General features: G+C 37.1%; 1 protein-coding gene across 3 annotated transcripts; it reads left to right on the forward strand.

Annotated features, from left to right (window-relative positions):
• Nucleotides 1-1,227: 1,227 nt before the first annotated feature.
• Nucleotides 1,228-21,573, forward strand: LOC131319180 (uncharacterized). Of its 3 annotated transcripts, XM_058349337.1 has the most exons (21): nt 1,228-1,242; nt 1,564-1,629; nt 1,721-1,793; nt 2,474-2,596; nt 3,376-3,545; nt 5,209-5,358; nt 7,723-7,869; nt 8,098-8,158; nt 8,492-8,814; nt 9,846-9,977; nt 12,430-12,549; nt 12,904-12,990; nt 13,309-13,431; nt 13,584-13,704; nt 13,796-13,921; nt 14,513-14,644; nt 16,959-17,107; nt 17,330-17,476; nt 17,946-18,254; nt 19,973-20,108; nt 21,079-21,573. In XM_058349337.1, the coding sequence occupies exons 2-20, from the start codon at nt 1,570-1,572 to the stop codon at nt 20,072-20,074; spliced, it is 2,655 nt and encodes an 884-aa protein (XP_058205320.1). In that variant the 5' UTR covers nt 1,228-1,242; nt 1,564-1,569; the 3' UTR covers nt 20,075-20,108; nt 21,079-21,573. The 3 variants fall into 3 exon arrangements, with proteins under 3 accessions (XP_058205320.1, XP_058205322.1, XP_058205321.1); XM_058349338.1 differs by lacking the exon at nt 1,228-1,242 and having other exon boundaries at nt 1,299-1,629; nt 21,015-21,573; XM_058349339.1 differs by lacking the exons at nt 1,228-1,242; nt 19,973-20,108; nt 21,079-21,573 and adding an exon at nt 19,266-19,927 and having other exon boundaries at nt 1,297-1,629.
• The last annotated feature ends 875 nt before the right edge of the window (nt 21,574-22,448 follow it).

The following is a 22,448-nucleotide window of genomic DNA, read 5'->3' on the forward strand; positions in this document are numbered from 1 at the left end:
TTTTTTTCAGCAAAGCTTGAGATGGTGTGAGGCAAATGAAGAAGAATAAATAGATTTTTGAGGATTTTGGGACATCCCTTTTACTTAACTTTTTCTATAACTTTTAGTTTTGTTCTTATTTGAATTTTTTGCGTGTTTCTTACTTATGCGCCTCACTTTTTTGGTTTTCTTATTTGTCTCGTTAAGACGAATCGGAAAAGTAAAAATATTATATATTTACCCAAATATTTTTGGAAATAGTCAATATTTCTTTTACTTAAAAGTGATTATTTCTTAAAATATTTGGGTAAAAGTAAAAAATATATATACTTTTCCGATTCGTCTTTCCCAGACGAATCAATCAGTCACAAAAGGTTGGCACAAAACTAAAAAACCCGAAAAAAGAAAAGAAGAACAAAACTAAAAATTATAGAAATCAATAGAGTATTATGTTTTTCCCTCAAAATGTATATTGGTTTCCCTCTAAATGGCCAGGTGTAAGTCATATTAGCATTTTCGTCAGTTTTTGGATGGAAAGTTAACAGTGGATGAAAAATTGATGAATTTTTAAATAAATCTGATGTTTTTTTATAATATTAAAAGGCCAGATGCTTATACGTAATTTATGTGAAAGCTCAGATGCTATATTGAAAATTTCCCTTTTAATAAAAAAAATGGATTTCTATGAGCCTAAGAAGTGTGTGTTTTTTGTAGGGTTTAAACTGATCAAATTGCTAATTTTTCTATTTTTTTTATCGCAATTCGCTTGTTTTCATTTGATTTATATTTTTTCTCTTAACATAATTTTATTTTCTATTCTTATGTAAGTGATGATTAGGCTAAATAATTGAGCAGATTATATTTTTTATCTTTATTCAAATTTTTTTGTATTTGTTAATATTGTATTGATTCTGCGTGAATTATTGATTCCTCTTGATAAAAAAATATTAAAAATCAAAATTTTGATTAATTTTTTAGAAAATTCAATAAAGAGAAAAATAAAATAGGCAGATTTGTTAAACTATTTTTATTTTTATTCAAAAAAGTTTAGGTTTGGTTTACAGTTTTTTAAGTTTCTCTCGTTAATACTCCGTACAAATTAATAATTAAAAAAAATTGACGCAAAATTAATACTTCTAAATTCGGGAAAAAAGAGAGGCTCAATTAAACATTGACTGGTTGCCAGTGCCAGCCCTAAAGTATAACCGATCCTACTGAGAACCGCCCCAAAATCGAAGCTAGCTCCGGCGACGTCCAGAGCAGGTTCTCTCTCTCTCTCTCTCTCTCTCTCTCTCTCTCTCTCTCTCTCTTCGCCGTCCGTCCGTCCGTCCGTCCTTCTGTCTCTGTCTCTCTCTGTTTGTGTGTGTGCGCGTAAACATAATTTTTGTTTGGGTCTGGTGAATAAACACTCCTTCAGTAGTACGAGCGAATGTTTCATATCCGCGTACCATGATTGCATCCATTCAGCACACACGTTCCATATCCACGCACCTTGCTTAACCATTTTGGGGACCTTCTTCTTAGCAGTTTTTTTAAACACAGTGTAACCTTGATTACCACGGTTTCTCTTCGTTTAGTATACAGCGCATAATGGTGAAGACTAAAGGTCCGCCGAAGAAGAAGCAGCAGCAGCGTGGAGTAGACTTCAAAGTAAACTCATACTATTAGTCTATGAATATGTTGGAACTTTTCTTATTATCAACCTCCAGTGTTCTTACTCTTATATATTTAATTTCTGTAGAAAATAAAACGTAAAATTGGGCGGAAGTTGCCGCCCCCCAAGAATGCTACAAACACCGAAATCAAATCCAAAGGTATAACCTGTCTAGTCTTTCTACTTCCTCTGCTTTCTATTTTTTCCTTAAGTTGTTTAGCATGCCGTTCGTTTCGGCATTAATTTTCTGGGAAAGTATTGTTTGTAGAGTTTGCTTGCAACCCTAAAAATAAATGATGGCCCTAGCGGCTATGGTAGCGATGGTGGCTGGTGGAGGCAGGCTGGTACTAGTGGTGGTGGTGTGCCAATAGTGTTGATCCGAAATAAGTTGCCGCCTTTAAGGAGTGGAACATGTATTCTGCGAAATTCAACCAATATTCCTTTGACTGCAAAAAAACGTGTTTAGTAAACCATCATTTGCCGCTGTACCAAGAATTAAGAAACAAAGAATATGTTTCCCGGAAAACTTGTTTTTTGTCAGAAACAGACGGAGTGGCATATAAGTTGGTAGTGCCAAATGTTTATGTAGGCTGGGTTTTAGTGATATGTGATAATTCCAGTGGGAACTTTCTTAAATGTAGTTGAAGCGGCATGGCATGTTCGGTAACATTATAGATTCTCTGTCAACGGAATACAATTCTCTGTTTTAAATAGTTGAAAGGACAAATGAAACAAGCAGTGCTGAATAGTGAATAATTAAGCAATTTCGGCAGTTAATGGCATGAAAAGAGAGAGAGTTATAGTTCCTTATGAAAGTGTTACTGCATGAATTACGAGCAGCGATTGTTCTTCCGGAGCAGAGTGTAGCATCAGAAAAGGCTGGTTTAGCAGTGAGCAGAAAGGGTTTGACTTTGAAAGAGCTTCTTCAACAAACATCTCATCACAATTCCAAAGTCCGAAAAGGTACGTACTATGTTAACCTAGAACTTCATACTAGGGTAAGAATTGGTGCTATAGTAGTTGGATGTTTCTATGGACCTTCAGATGTTATTTCAATGAATGGGAATGCGCAGTGTTACCTTCATTGAATATTTAATAATTTCCCCCTTGTTTTGGGAAGTCATTCTTGCCTCCTGCTTTTAGCATACAAACTAATTTTGTATGAATACACAAACACAATTCTTTTGGGAAAATATTTCCTTGATAGCCTATTGGCCCTATTCATTGGGTAGTATATTTTGCCCAAAGTATATGAAGAAGAATTCTTTTCTCTGGCATGAAATATTTTCCTTTGTTTATTCGCAAGAAAGATTACATCCTTTAGATATTGTATCAAAACTTCAAAGCCTCTACATGCTACAGCACCTACCAGACATTTTGTTGAGATAATAGATTTTTTTTACTTGATTTTAATTGAACTGACTTGTAATTGATCACTAATGAGACAGTTGTGCCGTGTGTGTTAGATGGAAATTATCACATCAGCACTTGTTAATGGCATCACATAACCAAGTTGTTCAGTGGCTAACAAATTTTTTTTGTACGCCACCATTTTGATATTTGAATGCATTATCCACCATCTTGCTTCATGATATACGGGAACTCTATATGGTTATATTTTGAGCAAGTCAGTTAAATGTGAAGGGGAGCATCTTGTTGTCTAGACTTGCTTCCAACTTGAGGTTATTCTTTCTACTGACTGGCAATAATTATTTGCCATCTCTTCCTGTTCTGTTTCCAAGATGCTTTAACTGGCATTAGGGATATCTTCCTTAAACACCCAGCAGAGTTGAGGTTGCATAAACTTGCTGTTATAGAGAAATTGCGTGAACGCATCAGCGATGATGATAAACTGGTTCGGGAAACACTGTATCAACTTCTTAAGGCCGTGATTTTCCCTAGTTGTAGAGAGGTAATTTGTGTCCTTTACTGTAAATCTTCTCATATTGCTGGCACTTACATATTGAATGTTGTCACTAACTTCTGCTTGCAATTTTTGTCATGCCTTTTAATGGCTGATGGGCCGAGCTTATTGCGTAATGATTCTGCCGCTAAAATATTTGAAAGGGACTTTTTCTGTTAGATTCAAATATCGGGCTAGGTCAGTAGCTGGCTGGCCCTTGTTGTTCTCCAAGAAATTATTGACGAAACAATTTATCTTATTTGAAAACAAAAGTTTGTTGAATAGTTTTGGTAGCTTGGAGGAACTGAGAATTCGTTAAGATTAAATAAGCAGTACATATGTTAGAAGGGCGTTCCCTTCCAATTACAAGGAGCAATAAAGAAGAAAACTGGGCTATGTATGGGGAGAATTAGCTAATTGTTACTCAATAACGAATTAAGAGGTGAGGCATTTACAGCTTAAAATTATGAAGCCTTGATTCTTACTGCAAAGTTCAAACTCATCTGATCCACCAGACTATTGGATCCCTTTGAAAATTTGGAATTTTTTCTTGCCGATGAAATAAACACTAGCGGCCCAAGCAAACTTTCTGGCCGCATTAAGAAATGACTCGCCACAAAATTCACAAGTAATCCATGAAATTACCTGATATCGGCGAGGTGCTTTTGAAAAGGAACAAAGCTGGATAAGATTAAGCCAAATTTTTCTAGAGAAAGGGCCATAAAAAGAGAAGTAACCACGTGGTACTTCTTGATTATCCATTAGGTGAGTGGCATAATCAACAATGCCCTAATATTAAGCTATTTTTTGTTTTCTGATGATAAATCTTGTAAGAACCCATAAATTGAAATAGGAAAGGGAAGAACACAGGTTAAGGTGGTTTGGCACATTTGGCCTACATCCACACAAACAGTGCATCTATGGGGTAGACAATTGGTGTGCATGGAATAGATATCATGCAAACACAAGAGGCAGGGGACGAGCAATGTGGAAATTTGGAATCTAAAAGCTTATGTCGAGTGACTGGAGGGTAGCGAGGCCATAAAGCATTTTATTTCAGGCATTATACTTGAGGGAAGGAGAAATGATCTACTCGACCTTATGAGGCATAAGGGAAATAACGACGAAAGAAGACAAACAGGCAGTGTAACATGTTTGAGTAATAAACAAACTGGGAGGACTCCTTGGTGAATGTTTCAGAATAATTGCTCACAATGCCTTCTCATATGGTTTCAAAGACGTCGTGTCCTATCCATCCAATCTTCTAGTTGAGTATACTTTTATGCTAACATGTGAGGTTTCCTTACAGTAGTTTGGTGTGCGTAAATCCCCTAGGTCCTCGACAACCTTCCCACGCATAGTGCCACAACCATTGTCCTCGCACACGGTAACAGAGAATTTTGTCTAGGTTCAAATATCATTAGCTTGGCTGATGCTTGAACTTTTTGTGAGAGAATGAAGTGAATTAGCAAAGAGAAAACTTGGAAACGCGTGTCCCCCCATCTAATGTTCATGTAGAGACAACATTTGAACTCCTCTGCTAAGGTTTGGAACCCTTATATTATGTGTTCTGTCATCTCGTGTGTTTTTCTTACTCTAGTATAGTAGATTTGGCGTCCGCATTCCTCTTGATCATGATCAATAGTAGCTGATCCTTGGCCTTCTTTTTCAGGATAGTCAAGGACCTTTCGTGTCATTGATGATGGCATATATTTTCAATGCAATGACACATTTGGCAATTGATGTTCGATTGATGGCTTTCAAATTTTTTGATCTTGTTGTCCAGCACTACCCATTGTCCTTCTCCACGCATGCTGAGAAGGTAGTTATATATTTGTCTTGTTTACACATTATTGGTGTGTATTAATTGCAATGCTGAGTATGTAAGTTGTACCTCTGTCAATTTTTGATAGTAATTGCTTGAGATTCCCCATGCAATGCTATTTCCTATGTTAAACGAATGATTTTTAACGCATATGTCTTAAAGTCTAATTCTGCATATGCTGTTTATTAAGGCTGTACACAGTCCTGATCGGATTCCTATGAATCCAATCCTAATCTACGAGTCACGGTTTTTAGAAAATACAATCCATGTTTGGACCAAAAGTCCCACAGGTTCCAATACAATCCGCGTGTCACGGATTGGTTTCGGTTTCATCGACAGATTACATCAATGAAACTTTACTTCTTGATTTTCTGAATTCCAATAAAATCAAATCTGCATACATTTGTAACATGAGTCACATGACAACAACTAAAAAGAAAAAAATAGCAGCAAGCCAGAACCTAACTTCCTAGGTTTATCTAAATTAGTTCCAGGTTCTAACAATTGCATTACATCCAATATTTCATTCCACATTCCTGGTTCTAAACTTCCTACATCCTAAATTCACATTAAAGAGATAGTATACAAAGAGGAGACATACAAAGAGAGACTGGGAAGAAATAAAGGGGGAGAATCTCAGCAATCAACACCGATTCTCTGTACCAAACCCAACAGACAATAGAGATGTTATAAAAAGCAATAAGTCTAGGAACACTAAAAAAAGGAACACTACTACCAACTACTCCCGAACCATATGTGTGGGGCCTATCCCACCATTAAGTGTGTGGGGTCCACACATGTGAGAGAGGTGTGGTTGGTAGGTGTGTATATAGCATTACATATATTTTTTTAATTATCTATAAATATTTCACGGTCCGGTTTTGTTAATCTACGGTATCAAAATGAAAATCCGTGGACCAATCCGTATTTCATGGTTTTCTAATTTTTGAATCTATATCCAGACCATTAATTCATGAACAAAATCCAAAAGGTAAAGTTTGGTTTCGGTTTCACGGCTCACCGGATTTTTTGTGTAGTCCTACTCTTTATTATATTCTTAATCGAGTTCCTTGCCTCAAAGATTGCTATGTATGTTTCTTGATTGGTGGATCTGGTGAAGTATACGCTGGTTTTCTTTTCTTAATTTGTAAGTACAATCTTGCAGTGATACTGTTAAGTTACTAGTAGTCCCAAAAGCTTAACCTGTTAGGAAATGAGTCCAACAATGTACATCAAACTTTTCAGCATCCTCCCTCATGTGCAGCTCCCTTTTGCACGTGGAGATGCAAATTTTCATAGATAAAGTGAAACCAAATGCGAAGGGGAGAAATATAATGCAAACTAAGAAGAAATGCGAATGGATAGACTTGAACCCAAGACCTCTCCCAACCTGAGTTCTCATACCGTGCTAAGTTTCTAGTAGTCCAAAAGCTTAAGCTGTTGGGAAATGGGCCCAACAATGCATATCAAGCTATACAACAGATACAACTGCTATTGGTGGGGACATTTCATTGTTCTTTGAGTTTGTCTAGTATATTTCCTTTTACCCCAATGTTTTTTGTTTGGTGTTTTTATTTTTCAGTTTATTACCGCATTGGGGTCAAAAGGCTTTAGGATCAGTAGGAGTAAAACAGAGTACATGAAGTGTAGATTTAGTGGTCGTCAAAGTGCTAGTGTTGACACAATGGCTCTCCAAAATAAGGAACTACCAAGAAGTGAACGTTTTAAGTATCTTGGCTCAATTGTTGTACAAGTTGGATGGATGAAGTGGAGGAGTGCTTTGGGTCTGTTGTGCAACCGCAGGATTCCCGCAAAGTTGAAGGAGAAATTCTACCGTACTGCTATAAGGGCAGCAATGTTATACAGCACAGAGTGTTGGGCTGCTAAGAAACATGTGAGTAAGATGAGTGTAGCCGACATGAGAATGCTGAGATGGATGTGTGGTAAGACTTTGCGAGATAGAATTAGAAACGAAAAAATTCGTGGAATGGTAGGGGTAGCACCATTAGAAGCTAAGATGAGAGAACATAGACTAAGATGATTTGGTCATGTCTACTGTAGACCCATCGACGCAGTAGTTAGGAGGAGTGGTATGGTTACGGTAGATGATAGCACTAAGGGGAGAGGTAGACCGAAATTGACCTTAGAAGCGGTAGTGCTCAACGATCTAGCATTACTAGATATTACGGAATACGATGCCCTCGAGAGAGCTCAACGGAAAACACGGATTCATGTAGCCGACGCCAATTGATTGGGACTTAATGCTCGGTTTGGTTTGGTTATTACTGCTGCTATCATTATGATCTCTATTTGAAGAGTGCGCTTAACATAGTTTTCTTTATTTGTTAATGTTTTCAACAGATTTTCCAGAACTACGAAGATATACTGCGAAAGAACCAGTTCTATTTACAGGACAAGGGCAAGCTTAAGACTGCTCTTGCTGGTTTAGTCCACTGCTTGTTATTGTTGCCGAGCATTAAGGAGGATCATGGCTCATCTCGTGAAACGGTACCATCTAGAGAGAGGAGCATCTAGTTTTTACAATTTTATTTGTCTTTAGTACCTGTACCGCAATGTGGTTTTGGGTTGTTAGATGCTGTCATTGTCCTATTTTTATTTTCTCCATAATTTTGCCTACTATTGATATTTATCATTTATAAGACGTTGACATGTCAGCTACTTCGCCCGTGTTAGGCATTTCAGCTACTTCGCCTAAATTGGTGTTTTCTGTATTAGGTTGTTGCTGCTCAAGGAATTTTACATGCTTTTGAGCCAGAGGCTCCTAAAGATCCTGCTGGTAGTTGCAACCCACACATGTTTTCCTCTTTCATCTTCCGCTGATGTGTACATCAGATTTCTCACGTCTTGTAATCTCTGAATGTTGAGGTTCCTGTTTCCGTTCCATACATATTCTTAACCACACTTTTGACGGTACTGTAGCCTGTAACATTTTTGGAGTACTTAGGTCCGCAATAAGAAGTTTTCTCTAATCATACAGCAGCTTATTCTATGATATTCAGTAACTCATGAGTGTCATTGAGCTTAACTTTTCTTTTTGCTTAAATCTTTTCTTGGAATAGGATAATATTGATGTTATTGTTTTAAACAGCAGTATCTTCGATTTTTGCAGGATTTTCCGTCATCCACAAGAAACTAAAGGACCTTATGCCTGTTTTAGTCAATTGTTTCCAAGATTTTATTCGGTTGGCTCATACCATGACTCAACTTGATCCTCAATCTTTTGATTGTATGCTATCTATACTTAAGTGCATAGACCTTGTAGTCAAGTTCTTTGCTGATGGAATTAGCGACTGTCAGCAAGAACTACAAGTGTCCATGCCTTCTTGTGAAGGACTGGCTGCAACCATACAAGGTCAAACCATCATGCCGTCGTTTTTGAAGAAGTTATTTGATTTGTTTCCGCTCAACCTAACGTATCACCTTTCAGGAAAGGTATTTGCATAGGACATATGTGTGGAATTGAATCATGTATTTTACTCCTATAAGACATTCTTTTCTTTTGTGTAAGTTAAATGACTTTTACTACTCGTCCGGATCTATGGTGATGGTGGCTATGATTGATGCCTTTGAGACTCTTGCTCATTGTTTTACAAGTAAAGCATGGAATTCTAAGATTCCATTGTTTTACGTGTAAAGCATGGATTACTAAGATTCATAGAATAACCACTGTAATTATCTTTGGAATTATTGTTTAAGTGCTTGACATATGTTTTCAGATGGGGCAACTCATAATACATTCTGTTTTGATCCATATTCTGTAAAACAATATTCCAATTGTTCTCAAGATTAACTTCGTTGCATCTTTTACATATAAGTGTTCTTGTAGAAAGGTAAAAACTCTCTAAAATTGGAGAGCGCTTGATCAGGTTATGCTTTCATAGTGTACTTGGTACTAAGTAGCATGGACAGACATACGACACAGACTCGATGACACACTGATTTCAAAGGAGATGCAGGTCATGACATGACTCACACCTGGTTTTGAGCTTGGTATACTTATTATGCAAACAAGAAGTTATGAACAAGATCAACTAAAACTCTGCATTAGTACACAAATGTAAATCTCAAGCAGATGGGAGAAGCAGAAAGTTGCCATAGCAGTCTTGGAAAGTCATGCGCAATCTAATTGCAGCTGACTTCAAGCTGGAACAAACTTTTAGAAGATTCTAGGGTTGCCCCTAATAAAATCAAATCTTATCCCTCTGTTAGAATCTAGTGTAAGGCTCTTATTAAATCTGGGAAATGAAATAGGTTATTGCAAGTTTGCAACTAATTGGCTTCTGAAAGTGCTGCAATTCCTTTGAAATCTGTTTCATGTTATTCAACATAAGGCAGATCTAGTCTGAATGCAGATTTCTGCTCTTGAGGGATTCGAATTTTCTATGATACATACTTGACTTTTCTATTTGCACAAACTGTCATGGTGGCTTATCCCTCTAATTTCTTTTATTTGTCCATTGCAGGATGATGACAAATATTTTATTTTGAATATCTTGATAACAGAAATCTTTTTTCACTCAATTGACTGGAAATGTACTCCTGTCGCTTTGCTGGAGAAATTTCTTGAATTCTTCACAACTGCTCTCTCAGAAGAGGTATGATACTCAAACTTTCATATTGCATATTACTTGTACTTTTCTGTATAGAACCTTGAAAGCATTTCTTGGCTAGGAGTCTAGGACCGGCATAAGTTGGCAATTTATTGAGTTAGATTTAAGTCTGGATTCTTTGAAGGCAGACAATAGTGGGAGGAGTTCATGTGTATAGTTTAAAGACAGTCACCTCCGGGGACACTCGGAGGTACTTTGTCTACATTGTTTGTGCTCAGTGGAACTTAAATGATCTCGGTAATTGGACAATTTCTTGAGGAAGAAGACAATTGTTCACTCTGGCTTGTCATTGGAGACCTTGAACTAGAGTGACCTCAGAGGCGAGGAATTGGTTGATCAACGTATTGATTGTGGACAAAATTATGGAAAGTATCGTTGGAAACCACAATGTTGGTTAGCCAACCTCAGGCCCCGTTTCAGAACACCTTCTTAAAAAATAAGTACTTATTTCACATTTTCAAACTCAAAAATAATGTAAATGAAAATTAATTTTTTGATTTTTTTTGCACCGTATAAAAGATCTCATCGAGATCTTTCAAATAAGATCCATTTTGCTAGGAAAATTATTTGGATAAACACATTATTTTTGAGGTTGAAATTGCTTTCTTAAAAAATAAGTACTTATTTGGAGTTCGGGAAGGAGCTCTTAATCCCCTGGACAAAATGTTTGACTGGAAAACCAGTCTGCATTGTGCTTGATTCAACTTAGATAGTTTCGTAGACCAACATGGTCGAAGATACAAATTTACAGCCTTTAAAAGCAATGTTTTAAAAATCGCTAGGCGTTAGTTGGGCGGAAAAGGGGCGCCTAGCGCCTAGGCGGGGACTAGGCGCCCGACTAGTCGGCTATCTAATCTAGGCACCGGACCACCGCCTAGCGCCTAGGCGGGGACTAATCGGCCTTGGCGGCTGCCTTTTAGAACACTGTTTAAAAGCCGTTTGGGCTTTGCCTATAGGTACTAATTTTCTAAGTTTGGGGGTCCTGGCTAAAAGTTTTGAAAGTTTATCGAGCTGGAATAAAGATAGCGAACTCCATGGAAGAAGAGTTGAAAGGGACTATTAATTTGCTGCAATTTCAGTTAAGAGGCTGCTACAAGCCTACACTTTTCGAAATAGATTTGGTGACGTGGTTGTAAATGTCGAATTTGTTTTAGGATAAAAGATAATGGGATAGAAAGTGAGGGTAATGAAGTTTGATTTTGTGAGGAAAAAACGCTGCTTATGAATGTGACAAATTATTATGCCTGGGCAAATTAAATAGGAGAACGTTATATTGGTCTCATTATCATCTCTTTGTTTCTCGATGTATTGGCCTGGATCACACACTTAGTCTGAAACTTTGCACCCCAAACTCTGTAGATAATATATCTACATAGGCACAAGTTGTCTCTCCAATTTAGAGATTTGACACCTTGTAAGGCTAATATATCTTTGCTTGATGTCTCACCCAGAGGCCACAGTTACTAGCAAAACAAAGACTGGTCTCTCCAACCATCTAATCACGTGTTTTTGAATCCCATATGAAAAATATGGAGTAACAGAAGCATGCAAACAAACTTATAGTAGAGAGGCTAATTTCCAATTTTGTTATTGTTGTATAGATGTAAAAGGGACAATTTATCCAGATTTGCTATCGCTATGTCGCAGTCTCATTATTTTCTTCATGTCCTTGCTTATACAATCTCATGACCAGAGACCCTTCGACTGATTTCATAATATCCATTTTGGGAGGATATAATAAACGAAAGACTGGTCACCCCAATCACCTAAGTACATGATTTGGGTCTCTGTAACACAGATACTAAGTAGTAGCAAAAGCATGCAAATAGACTTATTGCAATATGTATGTGTTGTGTGTTTTGATGGATACAACAGCAAGAATCTAACCAAAATTTACTGCCACAATGTCACAAACGTGTCTCGTCCTGTTATCATAGTCCATGGCGAGAGACCCTTAGTCTGATTTCATAACATCCATGTGGGTAGGATAAAATCAAAATATTATCAGCTACTGAACCATCCTAATGGAAGGTAGTCTCAATAAAGACGGCAGCTTGTTGAATGATCAGTAAAGAGCTTCAACCCAGCCTAACTTTAACGGGATTTGTTAATCTACGATACCTGTTTCGGCGGTATAGCAAAGTGGGTGCTAATGTTCTGTAGTTTAGAGGGTGTTTACGATGATTTTCTTCTCGCTTTTTTTCCTTATTATTTAATGAATGTTTGGGGTCCGGTGCGTTTTGCACTTGGTGGGACTATTTTGATGATTTTCTTGTCAAATGTTCTTTCCATATAGCTGATTTGCTTTGGTAAAACAGAGAGCAGCATTCCCAATCCACTGACACTTGAAGATGTAGATAAACAGAAACAAAAAGAATGTGAAAGATCACGTGATGCATATCCTATTAGAGTTACCATGGTCTTTGTTAACATGCAGGTATGCAGTGGCACACAAATTGGCAAAGTGTTACACGAAAAGCACATACTATCCCTGATTCCTTTTATTCCAAAACTCGTACTGCAAGTACCTGGCTATTGGAAGTCTTGTACTTTACAGGTTTGGCTCATTTTTGTCAGAAATTAGTTGGGTACTATGCTTTAGCCATTTTTCTCGTCTCATTTTTTTTGGACAAGGCCATCTGTGGGCTTGGGTGGTCCTTTGTGTTACACGGTCTTGAGTGGGTGGTCCTTTGTGTTACACGGTCTTGAGTATAACTCATCCCGAAAAGCTAGTTGTTGATGTGAGGTTGCCCTCACGCTTACTCACTTCAGTAGCTAGCTTTTGTGTTTGAGTTCTCCCCAAGACCGTGTAACACTTTGTTTTATGTCTTTTGTTTCTAAGGTTTTGGAGATCCATGAAAACTATTGATGTGAGAAGTATAACCTCCAATAACTGGGACTTCCATTGCAGGCTTTTACAAAGATTTTCAGAAGTTGTAATCTAGAGTCTTCAGTGAAATGGGCTTGCCTTTCTGCTATAGAAGAATTGCTATTTCCTGTAAGCTCTTGCGTTGCATTCTTTTAGCCATTTTTGGGTCTTTTTTTTGTTGTGTATATGTGGGTTTGGTGGGTGAGGTTAACTCATTTGACTGTTCATTCCTTGGGTGGGTCTTTTTTTTCTTTTTATTATCTCTTATCATTTAGCTGTTCCTAAAAGCAGCACAAATCTGTCTCTATCTATTTTAACCTTTTTTGAAATTCCTGTGTGGGCGAGAGAAACTCATTTGACTGTTCTCAAGCAAACAGTAGTGGATTTTCTCTCCTTTGTTGCCTACTTTCCAAATGTAATTCCTCTTTTCCCCAATGCAAATTACAGAGGCAAGGCTTGAAATACCTAGATGCAAGGGATCAAGAAGTGTTAGACTATCAGATTGCTTGGATAAGAGAGCTTCCATTGTTGCTAATCATGTTAGGCAATAAAAATCCATTGCATTCCAGGGTAAGCATTTACTATCCAAAAAAGTGTTCATCTACACCTATTCTCCAAAAATGGGGGATGAGGCCTTGAGGGTGTTCGAATCTTTGCTTCTCATACATTCAGATTGTAATGTTCTCGCTTATTTTCCTGAGTGGTTTTAATTCTTCTTGCAGAGTGTTTTGAGCCTTCTACTTCGGTTAGGCCAATGTGCTGTATCAAACACTTTATTTGCTCAAGAGTATGATAACATGCAGTACTCGTTGGCAGAATTTTACTGCACATGCATGGATGAGAGTAAGAATTTTAAGTCTGTAATTCAAAGGTGCTTATTTATGCGGATCTGAGCACTGTCAATGTGCTTATTCGCCCTGTTTGTATGTTGCAGGAAATGTATCTTATGGTCCTTTTGTCAGTCTTGATAGAGGTTCTCAGGAGCTTTCTATCTGTTGCCTTTATTATTTCTCTGTTGTGGATTCCCTTCTACTCAAGTCACTTGCTTGGTCTTGCTTATGTAAGTATATCCGTCGAGGAGTTTCATCAAGAAATTTAAATTTATGTTGTTGCATTTCCATCTTTTATATGTGATTTCAGTACTGACAACAAATAATGTCTTCGATAGTTAGATTCATTACATTTTGTATGCTGTATATGTTTTTATTTGCATAAATTTAACGTCAAGCTTGGGCGGCCTATGCCGTAGGCGAGTTCAGCGCTCACGAAGGCCCCCGATTTAGAAAAAGAACTAGCTGCATGTAAATGCTCAAAACACACCAAAGAAAGATCCTTTATATGCAAAGATATCTATAACAATAGGAGTTGAATCCACAACTTCACTACACAACCACTGGGTCAACTGTCCCAGTTGTAAATATATTGGTGTTGCAGTAAGCTGATACTAAATGTTCTAGGCTGTAATAGTGGGGTTATCCTTTTCCTTTAACTATATGTACTGCTAAGTATGTAAAATCATGAAAGTTAGGAAAGATTTGTCTTCAGTGGCACAAATGCATCTTCAATATTGTGAAGTTAATGTGCCGTAAACTATGTTAGTGTTATCTGGAGATCAGAATTACTGTCTGACTGTGGTACCAAATTATTGCAGATGATGATTTGGAACCATCTGTAATATTTAGAATCATAGAGGTTCTCCATTCAGCCTATAAAGTTGGACACATCCAGATTGCTGACCTGATTAGTTTCTTCATCACCTTACTCTCATGCTTCAAAGTTACTGGTATGTTGTGTGCATTTTCTTTTCACCATATTATGTTGTGGAAATATGTATGCTTACATTTGGACAGATGAAATTTTGTGTATGTAGAAGGCATTACTCTCATTACAGTTTTGTTCTGCTACTAAAGAAGTAAAGGGTAGTTGCTGATTTCTCTGACGGGACAGAAGTTTTATTAGTGTGGGTAATCTCTTGAAAAATGCTTGATTTTTTTGGTTTCTTGTTTTTCTGGCGAGAATTCGTACTGTCGCAAGTTCATAAAGGGTTTCAACCTCTATTTGGACGGTGCCATGTAAGAAATCTCCACCAGACAACCCACGGGCCCCACCCATGGTCTTGAGGGTGTGGTGAAGGGGGGTTATCAGTAATCTCCATTCGGTGCTAATTTTGCGTCCTAGCAGAATTACATCTCTGGTTAAAATTTTAATTATATGATCCTGCAAAGTCTTCACACTATCCCTGGTTATATTATACATCTTATTCTTTTTGGATTTGACATGGACCTTGTACCGTTGTACTTATTTCAAATTAATACAACTTGGAGAATATGTGATTATTTTTTTGACAATGTTGATTGGTGAGGGTCAAGCCTTAAGACAAGAAATTGTTCCGATTTTTAAGATCCTTTTCTCTCCACCTTTTTCCCTTTTCACCCCTGCCTCATTTCTCTCAGTTTTCTGCACTTAAGATCTTCAATGAAATGCGTACCCAAACTGCATAGTAGAATCAAGATCTCTATCATCAGCAAAAATTGCTCTGAGAGTATCAGCCAAAGAAGAGAAGGAGACGACGACTTTGATGATATCAACCTATCAGAGCGCCTTTGTTCAAGGAAGGAAAATCCTGGAAAAAAAAACCATTGGAGCTTCAAAATTCATAAATAAGAAGCCCTAATTGTTTCTTTATAATTTGGCCAATCCTAACAAGGGGCTCTCTCTAGGATTTTGGTTTAGCGGTCACAAACATATGTAGAGTTGTACTAACACAAAACTCTGTTAAAAAAAGAAGGTACTTTAACATTGGTGATATACACTATGTATTTCTAATATACTCTAACTTGGTGATATACATTTGATTGTAAACTTATTGGGTTGGATTTATTTTGATTTTTCTTAACTATATGATATAGACTCTCAAATTTAATTGGACTTTCATTTGCATTAGGTCCGTACGAGTGGCCCATTACTAACAATGTTGAAGAAAAACTAAATAATATGTATAAAAATAAAATTTTAAGTGTATTTTTTGAACCTAGAGGGTTCGCTTGAACCCCCTCATATACAACTAGAGCTGCCCCTGATCGTTACTCACCAAAGAAGCCAAAACCACTGAAAGTTGCTCATTCCATCCATAACAAACATTTAAGTTCTTGTATCATGGCCCTATCGGGCCCATCCCTTCATTGGGCATGCCTACAGAAGTTTTATTGATGTAAGCTCCAAAGTCTTATATTTTAGTGCTTCTCCATTTTGGTTCCAGTAGCACCACTTGAAGAGTTGTTTTCTTTGCAGTCATCCTACATTACTGTCTAGAGAACACGTTCAAGATCTTGTTGGTTACTTTAAGAATCAAAAAACTAATTTTTACCTTCTCCATTAAGTGAAATGCTTTCAAGTTTCAAGAGTTATATCTTGGAACATCAAACAATAAGGTAAACAAGCGATAATACCTATTTCAACATTGTTAGAAACTCATTGTATCCAATTGCATAACCAGTCATGGAAATTATTGGTTTAACCAGGGTTCTTAAGGGAACAACATTAGAGTGTAATGAGAAAGGACACTTAATTTGTAGCATCCTTGTCCATTCTAACTCTGTTCTATTGATAAGATTTCAGGTGCTGAGCATGTTATCTAATGCGACCTTTTAAACCTTTTGTGTTATCAAGATTTAGATTGCTTTGAGCGGGTTCATTGCAATGATTACTTAATGAAGCTAGCTTTCCTCAATATGGTTGCTGTTGTATTTCATGAACCTAAAGTGTAAACTGTTTAGGTCTCCGAACAATCAGTACTATGTAGTAAATCTACTATCCGTTACCATCCCAGTCATTATCCAAACAAGATTTCAAGTCAGTTGTGGTTCTACGGCAAAGTCATGGCATCGTATGGAACTGTTTAGTGTGGTTGAAACTTTAAAAGTATGTCTTCTTCAGAAGAAAATAAATGATGCAAGAAAATGATTTTTTCCACTTTCTCCGTCGTCTACCATTATTAACAGGCATATATTTCTAGAGACAGTTCATTTTGCTACTGCACAGATCTATGGTTATTGACTGGGTTATATTTTGTATGACCATGTGGTTTTGGCATGCAGATAAGGGTTGTCCTACCTTGGAGAGTGACGGGATCTCTAATCGTGGAAGTTTTAGGTCAGTCACTACTGTTGTCTGCTCTTGCCTGTTGCAGATGGGAGATGATTTTCTTGTTTTCCAGATGCTAGAGACTGTAGTTGTTGATCAGATTGTGAGTTTACCTAGTTTCCCTCATTTTAGATTGTTCAATGAATGTTTAGTGATGTTCACATACTTGACCACTTTGTGCTGGATTCGTCCATAGTTCGCTGGTTTTATTGTTTCTTTATTTCTGTTATTCTGTATATTTTACTCTTGCACATGATCAGTCTTCAAAGGGTTCCCTGCAAAAAGAACTTATATAGACCCATCTTTTTGTTTTTATTTTTTGAAGTTTCAGCTGCAGAGACCAGGTTTAGACAATATATGTGCCCTGTTCAGGGTGCTTGTTGCACTTGACTGTAGACCCACAAGACTTTCTCAACAGAGTATTCTCACTCTAAGCAATTTTCTTCCAGGATACTTGATTGATGTTGTGACGGTAAGTGATTTTTTCCATGTATAAGATCATGAATGTCATTCGGGTGTTGTCTCCATGAATCAACTGAATATGTCCTTGTCTAAGCAGGTGACATGATTCCCTCATTGTTTTAATTAGTGATAAATGTTTCCACTTGTCATCCCATATGTCTATCATTCCTTGAAATTTAGGTTTTTTTAAAAAAACAAAAATGGCTTGATTAATCGGATGTTTGGTGTTTTCATACACTTCCTATTATTAAGTTAGGCTTTCACAAGTAGCATACTACATCTTTTACAGTTGGCTAGGAATCTTCCAAATTTTCATGTAGGTTTTGGTGTGTATATTGAGATGGTTTCTTTTATGATCATGTTGCCTCTTATGTCAAATCTTCTTTCTGTTTTCTTTTGGAATCATGTTGCTTCTTGCGTCAAATCTTCTTTCTGTTCCAACATCCACTTACTATTGTATCTTTCTTCTCCTGATGCAGTGCTTTCCAGAATCTGATGATCTTGCCCCTGCCCCGGTCCCTAGAAGCACAAGCCATTATTATCTCCTGCCTTGCTATTTCTTGTTTTATCGGAGCGACAAACTTTTGAATCTTGTTTTAAACAGAATGGGATCATTGGTTACTGAAAAGAAGTCATCGATCTCTTCTTGTGTGCCCGACCATTCTAGTTGGATAAATCCAATTGTCTCTGTCGTCCTACTAATGCATAAGGATGTTAAAATCCGGAGAGTTCTTTCATCGTGCAAGGCAGAGATACAGTTAATTTTAGACAACATACTTGTAGTACAGGTACCTTTATTCCCTTGGAACTTGGGAGATTATATTCCTTCCTACCTTTAAAGTTTGCCATCCTTATTGATTTTATTGTTCGCCAAACACGTCCTGTGGGATCATGTAGTTCTACTTAATGTAGCACAAAATAAGGGCGATTCTTTTGGACATGATTTACTATGATATGATAGCCAAAGTACAGATTGCAATGTGGCCCTGCGATTACTTTGATTTTGTTAAGCGCAGCATAGTATTTGAAAGCTTTTGTAACGACTTGTTCTCTTCATGTTGCTATATGTTCTCAGAAAAATATAAATAAAAGATTCATAAAAGAAGGATGGTGATTAGTGTGAGAGTTCAACAGGCAGAGAAATAAATTGCCAAGGGCCGCAGGCTTGTATCAAAACCAGTACTCAGGCCTTGATGTTTTGCTCAATTAAATGCTGGACTATGTAGATCCATTCTGATGGATGTCCTGTCGTTTGTGATTGCTAATGATTTACGTAAGCAGAGTTGTCGTCTATTTTATGTTCGAACTTTTGACAGATGCTGTAGCATTTAAAGTTGTAAATTATGTTAAATAACTCTGAATGCATTGGCGTAATTTTTGGGACTGCAGATTGGAATTTAGATTTAGTGTAACTTGATAGCTATGGTATATCTAAAAGTGAGTATTGTAAACATCTTATATTGATTGGGAATGAGGAGAGTATTGCCTATGGAAAATTGATTTTGAAGTTAAAGTGGATGGTAAATTCTTGCTTAGTTGATTTACATATTTGAGTCTGACTTTAGTTGTAGAGAAACACGTTCGAAAGTAATGGATATCATATAAAACGCAGATGTTGAAACCATAACGGCATTGCAAGAAACGTAGTAAGAAGTGTCGATCGTAGGATGTTAGAACTGTTACCTGTGGAAGATGAAATGAGGTAAAAGTACTAAAGCCGATCTACGTGGTATTATTATCTTGTGCAAGTATCCAACTTATGCAACGACGCGAAAGAATAATTTGATCTGAGTTGACAGTTGATGAGGAAATAGGACAAATATGACATAGCTTGAGGAGAGGAGGAAGGGACAAGTTTGCTATTGCTTGAGATTTCAGCTTTGTATGGAGCCAGTAAGACGGGACACAATTTTTAGGCATCAAAGTTTGCTGAGTTGAGCCAAGTTGAGTTTACCTTTTAAAGAATAAAAAAATAGAGGTTTTCATTCTTCGCCATGCAGCCAGGAAATAGAGTCTACTCATTAGTGAGAGCTTTGGTGGAACATGGTAGCCAGAATGTGTGCGAAGGTGGTGCCTGGATTTTGTCCCAAGTAGATGCTGGTTAATGGATTATTTAGCAAAGAGGTATCGGACTGTTATTTCGTACATAAACCTTTGAGTGAAGAAAAGCTTACCAAGGAAATCAGGAACGAGGGTTTGTCTGTTTCTTAAATTTCTTTCACTAGCAAAAACCCTGCAGCACATCCAAATCGTATATTTTCCCATGAAAGAGCAGCTCCATTATGGTTAATTAACATTTTATATGCTGCTATGCCATCTTTAGTTGTGGCTGTTTTCTTGTCTTACCAAACTGTTAAAATTGGATTTTTGTCTTATTGCAGCACTTATATTTCGATTTGAACAGCTTGTGACTAATTCATAGCATTGCACAATTGTTATGCTATTAGCAACTAGCCATCAGATGATTTGAAATGTCTGTTAATTATCCTCCACATGGTCAATGCAGTCATCAGAGGAAATCAACATGGCCATTGCAGAAAGGCACAACATACAATCTGCAGTTGATCGACTAAAGGCCCTAGTGGGTACATTCAGCGAAAGAGGATAATTTACCACTATGCTTGTCCTAAGAAACCTGCCCAGTAAGTCTTTTACCTTCTACCATTTGGTTGTGGCTAATCAATTTCTTATTATGCTGCGACCTGCATGTGCATATTTCTGCTCTGCGTAATATTTATGTTAGAGCTTGTCCCACATCGATTAATTATAACCTCCAAATCTAGTCTAGTGTATGAGCCTGGGTGGCCTCTCCACTCATTAGTCTTCAACCATTGCACTGACGTGGGATAGGGAATATTTGCTAAGCCAGCCTCCTTTGCCTATTTTCTTGAATTTACTAGGAGGCAAAGTTGCCTTTATGACATACCCTGATGATAAATCTTGTAGAACGCAAGTCGGGATAGCTGGATTGTAGACAGTGAGGAAGTGAATTATATATATATATTTTTACACTACTTAATGTTTCTATTATTATTTATATTTATGGTTGAAATAAGTCAAATAACTAGGTATTACTTATTAGTACAAGAGCGGAAGATGCTTACCTCAAGAATGTTAAAATCAGGCAATATACAACGTTGAGGAATCTTACTTGCCTTTTTTTATTCGCTAGTAACGATAGATATCTTATAACATGAACATTTATGTTTTAACATTTTACATGGACATTTATGTTTGCAAAGTTGTCGTAGAGATAAATCATTAATTCTTTTGGTACCATTAGAATGTGCAAGGGCTCAACTACAGCCCAACTGGAACTAGCAACTACCCTGTAATCAGATTGAGGGTTTGAACCCTACAATCTTAAATTCAACTTGGTATTCGGGAAACAGTGTTTTTTTCCTCTGGAAAGTTGGAAGCACTATCTTCGTTGATGAATGTAGACGGTTTTAGCTTGGAATTCAAGTACCCCTCATTGTCGAACTCACCTCAACCATGGATAGATACGCTGATATTTCTCCCTCTCTAACAAAAATTTTCTTTTTTAGGTAAATGCACTGATGACAACTATCTCATGGTTCTCTCTGTTTTGTTTCCATGTTTCCATTTCAGTCATTTGTGCCGTGTGGTGAGAATAGAGCAAATGAGGAATGGTATGAGGGGACCTAGGGAACAAGTTCAGGAGAAGTATTGATCACTTGGGATTGGATTCGGCATTGGTATATCTGCAAAATTATTGACCCGAGTTCTCAGCTGATGTTGTTATGAGCACTTCAAATTAAAGCTTATTTGAGGTGATACTGGGTGGGTTCAGCTCAGCAGGGTAAATCATAGCACCGTACTTGTAATCCAAAAGTGCTAGGAATTTTAGGAAGGATAGAGACATTTAGCTGCAGCAGCCTAGACATAGAGGAGGTCATATTCAGTTAGTCAATTTTGGGCACAAGTGAGTCTGATAGCATGTTACGCCATATGCGCAATTTTGGAATATACTACTAAGATAACTATCTATTTTTAGTGGCAGACAAGATCATTTTGGATGTTGTGAAGTACTGTAATACGAGAACTGATGGTGGAAAAAATGATAGAATCTATAAAAATTCTCTCTCTCTCTCTCTCTACAAATAGCATGCACATGCAAAAGCATACTAGTTTGCGTGTCTTACATGTAAACCTTGTATAGTGCCTTTGCTTATTCCCCGATCGATTGGACATTGGTGCTGTTATCGTTGACTGGTCACAATGTGCGCGCACACAAGTAGACCTTTGCATGGAGAATGTGCTCATCAACATAATCGACAGCATTTGGTTTAAGAATCGCAAATGTTTGATAGTTAAGTAAGTGCTAACATATTTGGGATGTTTGAAACTTGAGTAAGTACTTGCATAGTTTTTTTTTTTAAAAGGCAAGTACTAACGTAGTTGGGATGCACTCAAACTATATTGATGCAACTCTAATCTATTTTACATTTAGTGTGTGTTAGTATGAAATTGCAATTCTAAATAAAATGTGTATTTTTTATTTTAGTTAAAATTGTTTTCTGTCAGAAAAAGAGCAATTTAAAAAAAAATATTTTTGGTCTTTGCAATGCTCAGAAAGAAAAGTCTAATTAGGAGCACGTGCATGACACGATACGGAGGTAGTTGTGCTCGTGGGCCAGGATAGAGGTGAGTATATTTTAAAATGGACCTACACAGCATAGCATGACACTAATGCATGGGTTGGGCTAAGCGTGGCACAAAGTAGACTCCCTTCTTGTAAACTTTTTTCTTTCTTCGTTTTGTGTGTTTTATTTGTCTTTTCATATTTTTTGTTAGATTTGGGTTATATTTTTCTGAATTAATCATCCATCTTGATGAGAGAAGTCTAAAAAGTACAAAATTATGACAGAAAACAAAAAAAAGTTCACTAAAAATGAAAAAAAGTATCAAACAGCTATCTTATTTGTTTAAAGTGTTGTCTTATTTCAATTTTTTTTAAC

Source organism: Rhododendron vialii, chromosome 3a (genome assembly GCF_030253575.1).
Source record: "Rhododendron vialii isolate Sample 1 chromosome 3a, ASM3025357v1".
NCBI lineage: Eukaryota > Viridiplantae > Streptophyta > Magnoliopsida > Ericales > Ericaceae > Rhododendron > Rhododendron vialii.

Excerpts from the sequence above, each read along its gene's own strand:
- LOC131319180 (XM_058349337.1), top strand. The coding sequence starts at position 1,570 with ATGGTGAAGACTAAAGGTCCGCCGAAGAAGAAGCAGCAGCAGCGTGGA. Across the intron at positions 13,922-14,512 it reads ACTTGCTTGGTCTTGCTTAT|ATGATGATTTGGAACCATCT; the intron begins GTAAGTATATCC and ends AAATTATTGCAG. Across the intron at positions 17,108-17,329 it reads CTGTAGTTGTTGATCAGATT|TTTCAGCTGCAGAGACCAGG; the intron begins GTGAGTTTACCT and ends TATTTTTTGAAG.